The 14,329-nt window shown below is 38.6% G+C and overlaps 1 protein-coding gene across 6 annotated transcripts in view; it reads left to right on the forward strand.

Moving 5' to 3' along the window:
* Window positions 1–13,307, forward strand: part of LOC148844609 (kinesin-like protein KIN-7K, chloroplastic) — a 76,449-nt gene extending 63,142 nt beyond the window's left edge. For 3 of the 6 annotated variants that reach the window (XM_088955723.1, XM_088955724.1, XM_088955728.1), the window contains 6 exons: window positions 1,304–1,444; window positions 1,533–1,655; window positions 1,735–1,785; window positions 9,017–9,064; window positions 10,266–10,481; window positions 12,579–13,307. In XM_088955723.1, the coding sequence (XP_088811849.1) occupies window positions 1,304–1,444; window positions 1,533–1,655; window positions 1,735–1,785; window positions 9,017–9,064; window positions 10,266–10,481; window positions 12,579–13,151 (1,152 nt within the window). In that variant the 3' untranslated portion in view covers window positions 13,152–13,307. The remainder of the gene's footprint in view (window positions 1–1,303; window positions 1,445–1,532; window positions 1,656–1,734; window positions 1,786–9,016; window positions 9,065–10,265; window positions 10,482–12,578) is intronic. The other 3 variants (XM_088955725.1, XM_088955727.1, XM_088955729.1) reach the window with 1 other exon arrangement.
* The last annotated feature ends 1,022 nt before the right edge of the window (window positions 13,308–14,329 follow it).

Genomic DNA, 14,329 nt, shown 5'->3' on the forward strand with positions numbered 1-14,329 from the left:
ATTCCCATATATCAGAAACAAAAGGACAGGAAATTAGTAAGTGGTAGGAGCTTTCACCATTAGCCTTGCAGAGGGTGCACCGATTTGGGGACAAGCACCAATTTGGCCTTTTCTTCTGGAGTAAATCACATGTGTTACATCTATCCAGGAATGCCTCCCAACAAAAAGCTCCAATCCTTGGAGGGATCTGCTCACCCCATATTTTCTTAACTGGGAAAGACTGAATAGAATTGTTGGTCTGTTGTGCCAAGGACTTAAAGAAAGAAGCACAAGAAAAAGCCCCAGAGGGGGACAAAGTCCAAATTATACTATCCCTTTTTGAAGGGTCCAAAACCACCCCATTCAAAATCTGAATTAAATCCACAACAGTTCCCAAGAACATTACCCCTATTGGTAATCCAAGAAATCACCAGTTGTGAGTCACCTTCAACCTCCAGGTTTTTTAAATCTGCTTTCTTGGCAAGTTTTAGACGTTGTAGCAGTGCTAACAGCTTAGCCTTTTGAGAGTCACCTACCCCCAAAGGACCTGAATACATACATTTCCAATACTTTTCTTGAAGAGTCTCTAAACAAACCACCAATGTCTGCCAGGCCCGGGTTACCTAAAGAGCTTCCACCAAAGTCCAGCTTGATTTTGTTGGTACCTGGGGGCTTCCATTCCATCACCTTTCTTTCTTCCTTACTCAAGTCAAAACACCTGATTGGACTGAATTCTCAGAGATCTATAGCAAGGAGTACAGGTTGCACCATTGCAGTGAAGAAAAAGAAAATAAAGGAGAAAAGAGAGAGAAGAAAACTGGATTACTGCAATCTCTACTCTGATATCATATAACAAGTCTGGTTTCAGAGGAGAGAAACAGAAAAATAGAAGAGAGGAATGGGTAGCAGTCTATTTGAGAAGAAGAGAGACACGTGGTAAAAATGGATGGGCTATTGACCCAGACCCTGTGTATTGTTTCTTAACTGGATTTTTTTTGTCATCATTTTTTATTGTTTTCATGATGAAATAATGTGCATTATGCTTTGCTGAGTTGAGATGAAGCTTCGTTGAGTTGAGTCATGGATTCCTTTGCCCAGGAAAATAAAAAGGAAAAAACTTAGACCAATTATTTCTCAAATTTCTGAGAATTTGATTTTTCTCCTCCCAGTGGATTTCATTAGTAGCATAACTTTGGCAGGTTCCTGTAGTGCTGTCGTCTTTTGCAATTAAACTATAGCATGCTGGTTCTTGAATATTACATGTTAGCAATTACATTTTTTACATGTGGTGTCTTCAAATTTAAGATTTTCCTAATGATGTCAGGCCAGCATAAAAATGACAGACCAAATTGATCTGCTAAGAGAACAGCAAAATATTTTGTCTGGGGAGGTGGCGCTCCACCAAATTGCTTTAAAGCGCTTGTCAGAAGAGGCTGCAAACAACCCTAAGAAGGAACAAATTCATGTAATGAACTTAAAATTTTTGTTTCTGCATTACTAAATAATATGAATATGCATAATAAGAAAAATCCTGATGATCTTTTGAACTGAAGGTGAATGTGCAAAAGCTAAATGATGAAAACATGGTGAAAAAACAACAGATAGCTTCCCTAGAAAAACAGATTGCTGTTTCCATCCTAGAATCTCAAAACAAGGACACCTTGGAGTTGTCACAGGTAAAGGCTAGTGCCTAAGTTATTTGCATATCTTCGCCTATTAGCTTATTGTTCATCTGGGTATCATTTTATGCTGCAGTCTTTTGCTGAAGTGGTTGCTCAATTGAATGAGAAGTCCTTCGAACTTGAGGTAATTTTCCCTAATCTAAGTTGGGCAGGCAGAAATTTCTCCTTTTGCCTGGGGGAATATGTTAGGCACTTTTCAATTGAACTAATTATGATGGTAATTTTAAAATTTGATATTACTTTATGGAAACGTGTATAATCCTTAAAGGTGTTTTTTATTGGTTAATAAATATTATTGATATTAACTTCTGACAATGTTTTTATTATTTATTGTGTTTAACAACTCTACTAAAAAATATTAAGTATTCTTGTTATTATATTGGCGCAATAAATTTTTGTTATATGTTATATGGTCTTAGTTTATTACTTGATTAGGCAATGGCTTTTCAATAGTTTAAATACTATTCTTTTCTGCTGTAATATGTTTTTGGTTTTAATTGAATAAATTTGAACGCTTAGCATATAAAAATTTACCTTGTTCTCTTTCGAGTAACATCAAAGGATCCTTGTTCTCTTTCGAAATTGATGGTTAAGATTTTCAATATATCCATACAAGCACAATCATTTTAAGAAGCTTGTTTAATATGATATGAAAATGGAAAAATGATTATGGTAACAGTATTGTGTATGTACACATGGTATGAAGGTTCTGGAGTTATGTTATGCTTTTATTTAGAAAAGAACTGAACAGAATTAAACTTCTTGAGTTTCTAATGTAACAATAAAGAAATGGAAATGGGGAAGTTCTAAAAATAGGGCACCCTGTCAATAAGAGCTTGTATGGAAAGTCAAGACCCACAGTCAAATGGCCTAAATAAGCTTGTTAGGTTACATTTAATCATGAAAATTTTGTAACTTATTTGCAGATCAATTAGTCTTACCACATCAATAAACTCTGATATTTGAATTGAACATATATGATCATGATCAATCCAATACCGGGGAGTTTTAGTATAACAATATTTAAATGAAATCCATTCATAGTGGGCACTGATCCTTTGTATATGGAGAAATGGAAGCTCAAGAGTGCACACTATGGTTCTTATCGTGAGGTCACTCTCATTAGAGCACTGCTAATGAAAATAATAATAGTGCTGACAAAGTAAGTTATGATGGAAAGGTGAGAGTTGAGGAAAAAAGTGGAGAAGGTCAAGTGAGTATAGCTAGAATGATATGTAAAAGATAAAGTAAGATTTAGAGATAACCCATATTAGATCCATAGGAAGTAGGTGAACCAAAGTAGGGACAAATTGGCTGCTGCCACTTAGGGCTGCATATGGTATCCTATTGTTCCTTTTCAAATTCGGATTCAATCTCATTAAGTGTAATCTGATTTCGATCCATTTATAATTGGATTGAATATGGATCCACCCCTATCCAATCCAATATAATCCAATTTGAATTGTTTCAAATATATACGCTCATATACTTAAAATTTATATTGTATCTATTAGTAAAGTTGATTTGAATGTTGTGTTTTAATAAATTTTCCATAGGTTCAAGTTTCATATAAGTAATTTTCAATTAATTGTGTCCATAAAATATAACATCAAAGTTTTTTTTTGTTCATTTTTTAATACTATATGACATTTGATCATTTTTAGTTTAATTTATTTATACTATTCAATATCCAACTGCAGTTTGAATCCAATTAATGTCCAACATTGTAGAGAACACTGATGTGGGTCCCACAGCTGTGGTCCCCACTGTGTTCGTAGGACAGTATGTGTAATTATTTGTTTCAGTCATGGTAGTGTCAGTTGGTGGTCAGTTTGTTATTTCAGTTGTTATTTATTTCAGTTTTTTATTTGCTTTATTTGTCATTAAGTACTAAGGGCAGATCTGTCCTTTTCCCTATGTACTGAACATAACCTATAAATACTAAGAGAGTGGCGGCGGCAGATCATTCTGAATCTGTCCCTTCTTTCAACCTTTGTTTCTCCAGTTCTTCTCCTCTCTTTTCTTCCTTTCTCTTTCTTTTCTTCTACTTTTCCTAATCTGAAATCTATTAGGGTTCAAGGCTGATTGTAGTCTTGATCATCTACTTGGTATCAGAGCCTATCTATCTAGGGTTTCTCATGTGAGTCTAGTCCAGCCGACCACATGAGAACTATCTAGGGCTGGAAGTTTATGAAGAAGTATACGTTGGCTGATTCTTGGAGGTTACCAGAAGAGGTTCGCAGCTATTGAAGACTTGCCACAGCTTGCAGAGTGTTGGTAATCAGAAAGAATCAGAGAAGACTAGGGTTCAGGCAACCTTGGAAGGTTGCGAACAGCATTCTCTGGGTAAGTCTTATTTATTTTCTAGAGACTGCTATCAATCAAGATAAGTTGGACCTATCTAGAAGGAGCGGCCGAACTGTTTTAGGGTTTTCTCTCTGTTGGGTTTAACATTAACCTTGCGGCAAACCTTTCTGTTGGGCCGAATTCTTGTTATCCTCTTGGAAAGTGCTTGTTTTAGGGTTTTCTCCCAGAGGTGATTAGTTTTAGGGTTTCACATTGACCGTATGACAAAACCTAACTGTACGGACTGCTTGGAAAGTGCGGCTGAGCACTTATTTCAGACCTACGATTGAAACCCTAATTCTGTTCCAGCATCTAAGATTGCTCTATAAGCTGGTTTCAGACCTATTTTTGGTTTCGAGCTCTTTTAGGGGGTGAAAACTTGTACAGACTGCTTGGTACTGTGATTGCCGATTGGTTTCAGATCAGACCTGCACTAGTTTCATGCATATACCGTGATTACAGATTGGTTTCAGATCAGACCTGCATTGATTCCATACTGATTTCTGATTGTGATCGACTGTCCAAGTGCTGTTTTCTGTTGTAGTGACCCTAACAGTTCATACCTACTGATTCTTGACCAAAGATGGAGTTTAAAAATCAGGGAGAAGGTAGTTTTGGGAACAGCAGCTATGGTAGTATATCTGAAACTGGGTTTCAGATTACAACTGTGAGATTTGACGGGTCAAACTACTTGGAATGGGCCCAATCAGCCATGATGGCTATTGAGGGAAGGGGAAAACTGGGCTACTTCTTGGGTGACGTGAAAGAACCTTCCAAGGAGGACCCGATGTACACCAAGTGGGTTCAAGAGAACTACTTGGTTATGGCATGGCTGTGTAATTCTATGCAGCCACATATCAGCTGAAATTACTTGTGGGCCAAGACAGCCAAGGAGATATGGGATGTTATGAAAGAAACCTATTCCCAACTCCTTAATGTTGCCAGAGCCTATGAATTGAAGTGTGAAGTAAATAATCTTAAACAAGGAGAGAAATCAGTTTCTGTCTACTTCTCTACCTTGAAATCCCTGTGACATGAGATTTATCACCTAGAGACTCTTGAGTGGGAGAGTCCCAGAGATGCACAAACTCACAGAAAGCAAGTCGAGACAAATAGGGTGTTTGAATTTCTGGCTGGCCTGAATTCAGAATATGACATTGTGCGGCAACAGATACTGACCAGAGATAGTGTGACCCTCTCTCGTGCATAGTGAAGAGACCAGGCGGAAAGTCATGATGCAACCTCAGCCTCTTTCCCCAGCCCTGACCGTTGTTAAATCTAAGTCAGGGGGTGATCCAGAAAGGGATAGGAAGAAGGAAGATAAATGGGACCTGGTATGTGAATATTGCAAGAAACCCAAGCACACAAAAGATACTTGTTGGAAGCTGCATCCTCATTTGGTCTCAGCAAAACTGAGAAATAAGAAGGGTAATGCTCATGTGGTTGTGAATACTGATTCAGCATCCTCGTCAGGCACAAAAGGCACACCCCTAGAGACCTTAGCTGCAGTTCAGGCTGCCCTAATACAGTTGGAAAAGGAAGTTGGGAGTTCAGCTCAACCATCTCAGTCACCAATGGCCCCTGCCACATCTGCCTTTGCACATTTAAGTACTCGAGTCTCAGCTTACCATGCTTCAGCTCCAGGTAATACTGAACACTGTTGGGTAATAGATTCAGGTGCATCCGACCATATGACTAGCTTGCCATCATTGTTCACTACTTATCACTTGTCCTCCAGTAGAGATAGAGTATCCATTGTTGATGGCTCTCTCGTTCCCATTTTTGGCAAAGGTGACATCAAGTTATCGGATACTATCTCTTTATCTTCGGTCTTGCATGTTCCTAAGCTTGATACTAACCTGCTTTCAGTTAGTAGTATTACCAAACATATGAACTGTTTAGTAACCTTTTTCCCTGACCGATGTGTTTTTCAGGACTTGGAGACGAGGAAGGTGATTGGGACTGGCCGTGAGACGAATGGGATCTATCTGCTCGGAGAGAGTTCTCGTTGGGAAGAGCCAGTGGATAAGAAGTCCTTTGTTTCTCAGTTTGTGAGTCCGGTTATGCTTTGGCATAACCGATTAGGTCATTTATCTTTCCGGTCCTTGAAGAGTTTGTTTCCTGTTTTATTTGAGTCTGTTGAGTTGTCAAAGTTGAGATGTGAGAGTTGTGAACTTGCCAAACATTGTAGAACATCTTATTCTTTGAGTAATAAAAGGAGTAACTATTCTTTTGATATTGTGCATATTGATCTTTGGGGGCCATATCACATACCTTCTATGGGTGAGTACAGATATTTTCTGTTGTTTGTTGATGACCATACCCATTTTTCTTAAGTCTACCTTATGCGTTCTCGAGATGAGGTTCTTGGATGCAGGCAGGTTGATCCTAGTCATCGGCAGTCCAAGCCAGCTCTGGTTCCTTCTGCGGCTCCAGATCCAGGTATCACAGTCCCAGAGCCCACTGAGACACCTTCCACTGTTCCTTTACCTCCTGCGTATGACCTTGACCTCCCTATTGCCGTCCGCAAAGGGAAACGGCATTGCACCACATCTACAGCTCACTGCATTTCTCAATTTTTATCCTATGATCGCCTATCTCCCTCTTACCGGTCCTATCTCACTTCCATAGCCAATGTCACTATTCCAAGAACAGTGCAAGAAGCCTTATCAGTTCCAAAGTGGAAAGATGCAATGCAAGTTGAAATGGATGCCCCGTTGAAAAATAATACTTGGGCACTAGTTGACCTACCCAAAGGAAAGAAACCGGTTGGATGTAGATGGGTATTTACTGTGAAGCATAATGCTGATGGCTCCACTAAAAGGTACAAAGCCCGGCTGGTTGCAAAGGGGTTCACCCAGACTTATGGTATAGACTACTTGGAGACCTTTGCCCCAGTAGCCAAGATGACCACCATCCGAGTTCTGTTATCCCTTGCAGCAAGTCATTCTTGGCCCCTATTCTAGATGGATGTTAAAAATGCTTTTCTGAATGGAGACTTACAGGAAGAGGTCTACATGCAGTTGCCTCCTGGATTCTATGATACAGAGATAGGTAAGAAGGTTTGCCAACTGAACAAGGCATTGTATGGTTTGAAGCAGTCACCTAGAGCCTGGTTTGATAGATTCAGACTAGCCCTTGGAAAATTCGGTTATGTATAGGCCCAGCCAGATCATACACTGTTCATTAAGAGGGTGGACTCCTCTCTGACCCTGCTTGCTGTGTATGTGGATGATATTGTAGTGACAGGAAATAATGGTAGTGAGATTGAGTCCCTCAAACAGCTCCTTCATCAAGAGTTTGAGGTGAAAGATCTTGGTACACTACGGTACTTTTTGGGTATTGAGGTTGCTAGATCTAAACAAGGGATCTTTATCTCTCAGAGAAAATATGTTCTAGATCTGTTGGCGAAAATTGGAAAATTAGGTGTTAAGCTTGCGGATACACCCATTGAACAGAATCACAAGATTAGTGCAGAGGGCGGGGAGCCTCTTGAAGACAAAGTTATGTTCCAACAGTTGGTTGAAAAGCTCCTATATCTCTGCCTCACTCAACCAAATATCAGTTATGCAGTTAGTGTTGTCAGCCAATACATGCATTCCCCTAGAACTACTCATCTTCTTGCGGCAGAGAGAATATTAGCATACTTGAAGAGATGCCCGGGTAGAGGTATACTGTTCAAGAACAATAATCGCATGAAGGTGGAGGTCTATACAGATGCCGATTGGGCTGGGAGTGCTAATGACAGGAGGTCTACCTCTGGATATTGTACCCTTGTGGGAGGTAACCTTGTCTCTTGGAGGAGTAAGAAGCAGAGTGTTGTTTCCCGCTCTAGTGCTGAAGCTGAGTACAGGTCAATGGCTAACGGAGTGGCTTAAATCCTATGGCTGAGATCACTACTTGAAGAGTTGGGTATTAATTATGAGAAGCCCTTGATGTTGTATTGTGATAATCAGGCGGCTATTAATATAGCCCACAATCCGGTGCAGCATGACAGAACTAAACACATTGAAATTGATTGACATTTTGTGCGAGCGAGGCTCTCATCACAAGAAGTGTCTCTCGTATATCACATCCAACATGCAGCTCGCAGATATCCTCACCAAGGCAGTACCAAGGAAGAAGTTAGAGGCAGACCTATCCAAGTTGGGAATGATAAATATCTATTCCCAACTTGATGGGGAGTGTAGAGAACACTGGTGTGGGCCCCACAGCTGTGGTCCCCACTGTGTTCGTATGACAGTATGTGTAATTATTTGTTTCAGTCATGGTAGTGTCAGTTGGTGGTCAGTTTGTTATTTCAGTTTTTTATTTGCTTTATTTGTCATGTAAGTACTAAGGGCAGATCTGTCCTTTTCCCTATGTACTGAACATAACCTATAAATACTAAGAGAGTGGTGGTGGCAGATCATTCTGAATCTGTCCCTTCTTTCAACCTTTGTTTCTCCAGTTCTTCTCTCTTTTCTTCCTTTCTCCTTTTCTTCTACTTTTCCTAATCTGAAATCTATTAGGGTTCAAGGCTGATTGTAGTCTTGATCGTCTACTAACATAAATCCAATGGATAAGATACAATTGGAATTCCAATATAAATGAATCAAATTTGGATCTACCTACATCCAATCTGATTCAAGCCATTTGCAGCCATACTGCCACATAAACTAAGAAGGAAGAGAGTAATGGATTTGGGGGAGGAGGTCTACATGGAGAAAGGACCAATGAGAGAGCTGCTACACTGACAGAGGAGAATCTACCATGGAGTTTTCAATTATTTATTTATTTTGGTTTTGGATGCGCCCACCTCCTCACCTGGATCCATGCTGCTCTCAACATGTAAATGTGAATTTCTTTACTTTCTAATTCCATGTTAGATATATTGGTTTTATATGCTTCTATATCATACTATCCCTGACTTGGTTGTTTTGTCTTATGTTTCATAGCCTTCAGTATTTTTCATGCTTCATTCAAGTTTCTATCATATGTGAGGAACTTTGATGCATCATTTGTTTCAGGTGAAGGTTGCGGATAACAGAATAATTCAAGAGCAGCTCAACGAAAAGGTACTAAAACTGTTACAACCAATGCATCTAGAGCTTTATGAGTGCAAAAATGAGAGTGACCTCATTTGTTACATTTTGCCAAATTTAATTAATTTTCTAATATATTGATATCTCATAGTACAATTCATTAAAAATACCATCTTATATACTTGTTATGTGTTACTTCTGTTGAGCATATTAGAAGCATCCATGCTCACTTCCGTTGCATAGGGTACGTATCATGTCTGGTACCAATATGTTAGGCATCTACAGGTTTACATGTATCACAATTACATGAGTATGATTGGTCATGTGTTCAATCTTCCAGTGCATATTAGTCCTATACCTTGTATTGGTATTTTTCCTGAATGATATTACCAATCTTTAGTTTCATACTTTTTAATTTAAAGTTTTCCGACAAAAAAAAGGCTTGTTCTGGACGTGACAATGCCTTTGGGGCTGAAATTGTAAAATGAATAGAGGGTGGCTAGAGAAACATGCAGGGCCTTTTAAGGAACATAACCATCTTGCCATGTGGAAGATTGCTGGCTTGCTTATGTTTTCTTCATTAAACAACCCAGCTAGCAAATAAAGTAGCCATTACCCAATGTATGCTCCCAAAGTATTATTATATTCTGTACCAAATTAAATTAACTCTTACATAGTGGTTTATCTATATATTGTTTCATGTACATCTACATTTATACAAATTATCAAGCACATCATCTATAACTGTCTAAGGGTGGATCTTGTGTGTTGGAGCTGTTTAAGCAGATCATCTACAAATTATCAAGCACGGTATATAACAAGAAACATAAAAGTAAATAACATACAGCACGGTTCAGTTAGTGCTTAATTGACTTTGAATGCAAAATTCGTTAGAAGTATTACTATTTTATTGCATTTATAATCAAGGGAATTGTTCATCTTGGTTTAGAATAATACAATTATAAGTAATTCAAATAAATAAATAAAGGCTTACCTTTTTAGTTAAAGTAGCTTTTCCTGTATAGATTTCAAGTCAGTAATATTCCCCCAAGTCTTACCAAAATTTCGCAAAATTTATTACTTGGGCCTAAAGTTTTGGTGATATGTATCTGATCAAGCATTTGGATTCCCCATGGATTTCATGTCCCCTACCTGCAAAAGGTGAAGTGTAACAAATATTTTATACTATTGGCAATGGTAACTGATTTGTTGTCAAATATCCTTTTTCTTGCAGATCCACGAGTGTGAAGGATTGCAGGAAACAATCATTTCCTTGAGACAACAGCTGGCCGAAGCACAAGAGCTGAAGAGTTCTAGTTCAGTTTCAGTAACAGCACATTCACAGCATTACACTGAAGAGAGAAGCTTCCAAGAAGAAGTTGCTCTCAGAAAGGAAGATGCAGTCCTTGGAGATGCTAATGAAGACTTGCCACTACAAGAACAGGTTTTAGTTATGTAAACCTATTTATTGGTTTTTCAGTTCTAGCTATTTGGAGCTAACCTATTAAATTCATCCACAAACCCATACTAACCTAGACAAGTTTCCATTGATGAAATAAAATGAATCATTCTCATAATAATAAAAATGTTTGGTTTACATGTACATGAAGCTAACCTGTTATACTCTGTCTTCCTATGGCTGCTCTCTTTGGAAAGGTTTCATGAAAATCCTCCTGTGTTTCTCGAAGGGTATTGGCTACAAGGTGGGTGATGGTAGCAGGTTGTTGTTGTGGAAGGATCATTGGTGTGCTGAACTTCTTTGGAAGAGTTATTCCCTCAATTATTTCGATTAGCCAAGAATAAGGATGCCTCAGTTGCGGAGTTTTATGAGATTATTGGGGGGAATGTGATTTGGAGTCCCAGAATCAGGAGAAGTTTCCGGGATTGGGTTGTTGGGCTGCTTCATTTGTTGAAGGATCAGTCTGTTGAGGTAAATCAGATGGATAAGTGGAGAATCTGGAGATGGAGATGGAATTATGATGGGCATTTTTCTGTAAAATCATCTGTGTGTGGGTTGAATGGGTCAAACTAAATGTGCTTTCCAACCAAGCAGGTCTGGAACCCAATGTCCCCTTGAAGCTGAATTTCTTGGTTTGGGCTGCAGCCCTTTGTAAGTGTCTTACCAAGAGTTTTATTTTGAGAAGCAATTTGCTGATCCAGGACTTAAGCTTGGCCTCTGTGGCTGGGAGGCTGCGTCTGTTGACCATCTTTGCATCCATTTCCTGGTAACTTGTTGAGATCTGGTGGCACTTCATCAAAGCTGCTGGTCTGAATTGGTCGGTGCCTTGCTCAGTGAAGGATTGCTGCTAGACTCTCTAACATTAAATGAAAAGGCATTGATGGGTTAATTAGTATTACTGTGGGTAGATCGGAGACCTGGGTTTCCATTGTAGATGACGTCAAGCATCAGAATATGTTCCTGTTGCTGAACTCGAAGAGCTTATGGGATGTGTAATGTGATGTTTGTCCCAGGTGGGGGGACTGGTTTGTTTGTCCTGCTCTCTCCTCTTGGGTGTATGTTGTATTCTTTTCTTGTGTGTGCTATGCAATAAAATTCTTACTTTACCTTTTTTCAAAAAAAAAAAAAAAGAACTTTGGGAATACCAATTCCAATCTATTAAAGCATGATCATGGAATATGTAAAAACTAGGCTTACGTTAAGAAATCAAAATACCAAAAACAGAACTCTTCTACCTGAAAGACTACTGCTTTTGGATTCTTAGCAAGTGAACTTTCTGCATTAGTAAAATCAGCATGATGTCAAACTATATAATTCTTTATTAAAGGTTTAAAATAGGATACTACAAGTATATAGAGAGCTATTGAATGATTGCCACTTCCAGATTCCAGTAACTTTCATGTTACCTACAGATTGAACTACAGGGGGGAAATTGTTTTGAATCCTTGGAGAAGGGCTCTCTTATTTTTATACTTCAAGGGGGAGAGAGAGAGAGGGAGAGACCTCAACTTAATCTAAGGGCTATCCTGTTAGCTACAATCATAGAGCAAGATCCCAACTAATTCTGTAGGAAACCCCTTATCACGGCATCTTCTATTGATACAACTATTACATCTTTTACTATACTGGAATCACAAATATAATACACTTATAGAATAATTTATTTTGATATTTGCATTAATCATGGAACTGTGTTGCTTTTGTGTGCAACTTATGTCAGTCTGGAAACTCCAGAGATCCTAAATTAAAATATTTCAACACAAGATATCGGTGTCATACACCCAAGCCTACCCAATTTACAGGATAACACATAGCATAATCAATTTTACCTGACACTTTGCACATCTCTGTTTTAAACTTTGAGCCAAATTAGCAAAAGAAGATATATACCTTAGATCAAGATAGATAATATGGAATACGAATATATGATAAACATTTTGCTTCTTAGTAGAAGAAAATGTCCTGTTTATGATGATATTGTAGAATTTCTTTTTTCATGTGATACATCAGTTTATATTATGCCGTAGAATTATATTGAATGAAATGGCAAGCCTGGTTAACATTATAATTGCTCTCTTTGACAATCAGGCAAACGAGGTTGAAGAACGGAAGAGGAAAATGACTGAATTAACAGAAGCAAAAGAACTGCTGGAAATCAGAAATCGAAAGCTGGCAGAAGAGAGCTCATATGCTAAGGGGTTGGCATCTGCTGCAGCAGTGGAGCTGAAGGCATTATCAGAAGAAGTCGCCAAGCTTATGAACCATAATGAGAGACTAGCTGCTGACTTGGCTACACTAAAGAATTCCTCCTCCCAGCGAAAACCCATTGGTACTGCTCGAAATAGCAGAAGAGATGGACATATCAAGAGGCATGACCAAGCAGGATCTGCAGACATAAAGAGAGAACTAGCCATGAGTCGAGAGAGAGAATTGTCATATGAAGCTGCACTGATAGAAAAGGATCAAAGAGAAGCAGAGCTTCAGAAGAAGGTGGAGGAATCTAAACAAAGAGAAGCTTATCTTGAGAATGAACTTGCTAACATGTGGGTTATGGTGGCAAAGCTGAAATCTTATGGAGATGAGAATAATGATTATATATCCCATAGAGTGGATGGTAGTGAACTTTGGGACGAATCAATAGATAAAAAGAGATTTCAATAGAATTGGCTCAATGCCACGGGGTATTATGTAAGTGAAGAGGAAAGAAATGAAGGAAAAAGAGGAAAAAGGGGGGGGGGGGGACTCAGAAATCAAGTTTGTCATAGTGCAAAATTCGTGTTCTTCCACTTTAATTGATTCTACTAAGCTCTATTGTCACATTGTTCTCTTGCTTTTGCCCTTAAACTAGAACTTACAGCAAAAGATGAATCAAGCTTTACTAAACTACAGATGGAGACAACTGACGAGGGTCTAGACAACCTAAGTTAGCTCCTTCCCAGTGCACAGGCTCCCGCCAATACAAGTTTTGGGGGGGGACAGATGTTTACCTGTACTTTGAGGATAGTGACACTTGGCCTCCTCAATTTGAATTCGAATTAACTGAAGGCTTTAACTGTTCAGCGGACTGTGAAACCAATAACGAGATTCCATGCCATTAATAAATTCATAGGCCCTACTATAAAAGAAGATATGGGCCCATGTGTTTAAATACTGGCGTGAAACCTTATCATTGGTTCCACAGCCTAAAGCGCCTGCTCCCACCCACCCTAAACTTTAAGAGTCCAGCATTTTGCCTCTGCCTCGTTGACAGGTTTGATGGTAAAGGTAAAGCTACTAAAGTATCTTATCAGAAAAAGAGGTAAAGCTACTAAACTGTCCATGGTTGAGAGGAGAAAGTATCAAAATAACAAAAATAGGCCTCTTGAAGTACAGTATCTCTTGTTGCATTTTTAGTTTTTTTTTGTAATTTTATTGTTATATGTATTTTCCTTTTTTTCTCTGTTGTATTTTCTGCAACTTTTTCTTTTTCTATATTATATGCAGTTTGTTTTACTTTTCTTTTCATTTTCATTTTTTTGTATTTTATTATTTTTCTACAAAGGGTGTCATAAGGGCGTTTTAGGGTTTTAGAAATGTTTAAACACGCAAATGACAGTGACATGAGAATATATTTTTCAAGTTATGTAACAGGATGCCCACGGTGGAGCAAAATGCCTAAATCTGAAAGTTTAGGTTGGTATTTTCAAGGCGCCAAATGTTACACCCCTAAGTAGTAAGTACAGGATAGCAGTCTGTAAGTAATTTACTCTATAGGCCTATATTTTTCGGAAAAATACGGACGGGCCCAAGGTTAGAAAATAGTAACCCTGGGCTGGATTAGTGCGTTTGAACTTGAAGGG

This window comes from Nelumbo lutea, chromosome 7, assembly GCF_056320005.1.
Source record: "Nelumbo lutea isolate HS-2025 chromosome 7, American lotus-T2T, whole genome shotgun sequence".
Taxonomy (NCBI): Eukaryota; Viridiplantae; Streptophyta; class Magnoliopsida; order Proteales; family Nelumbonaceae; genus Nelumbo; species Nelumbo lutea.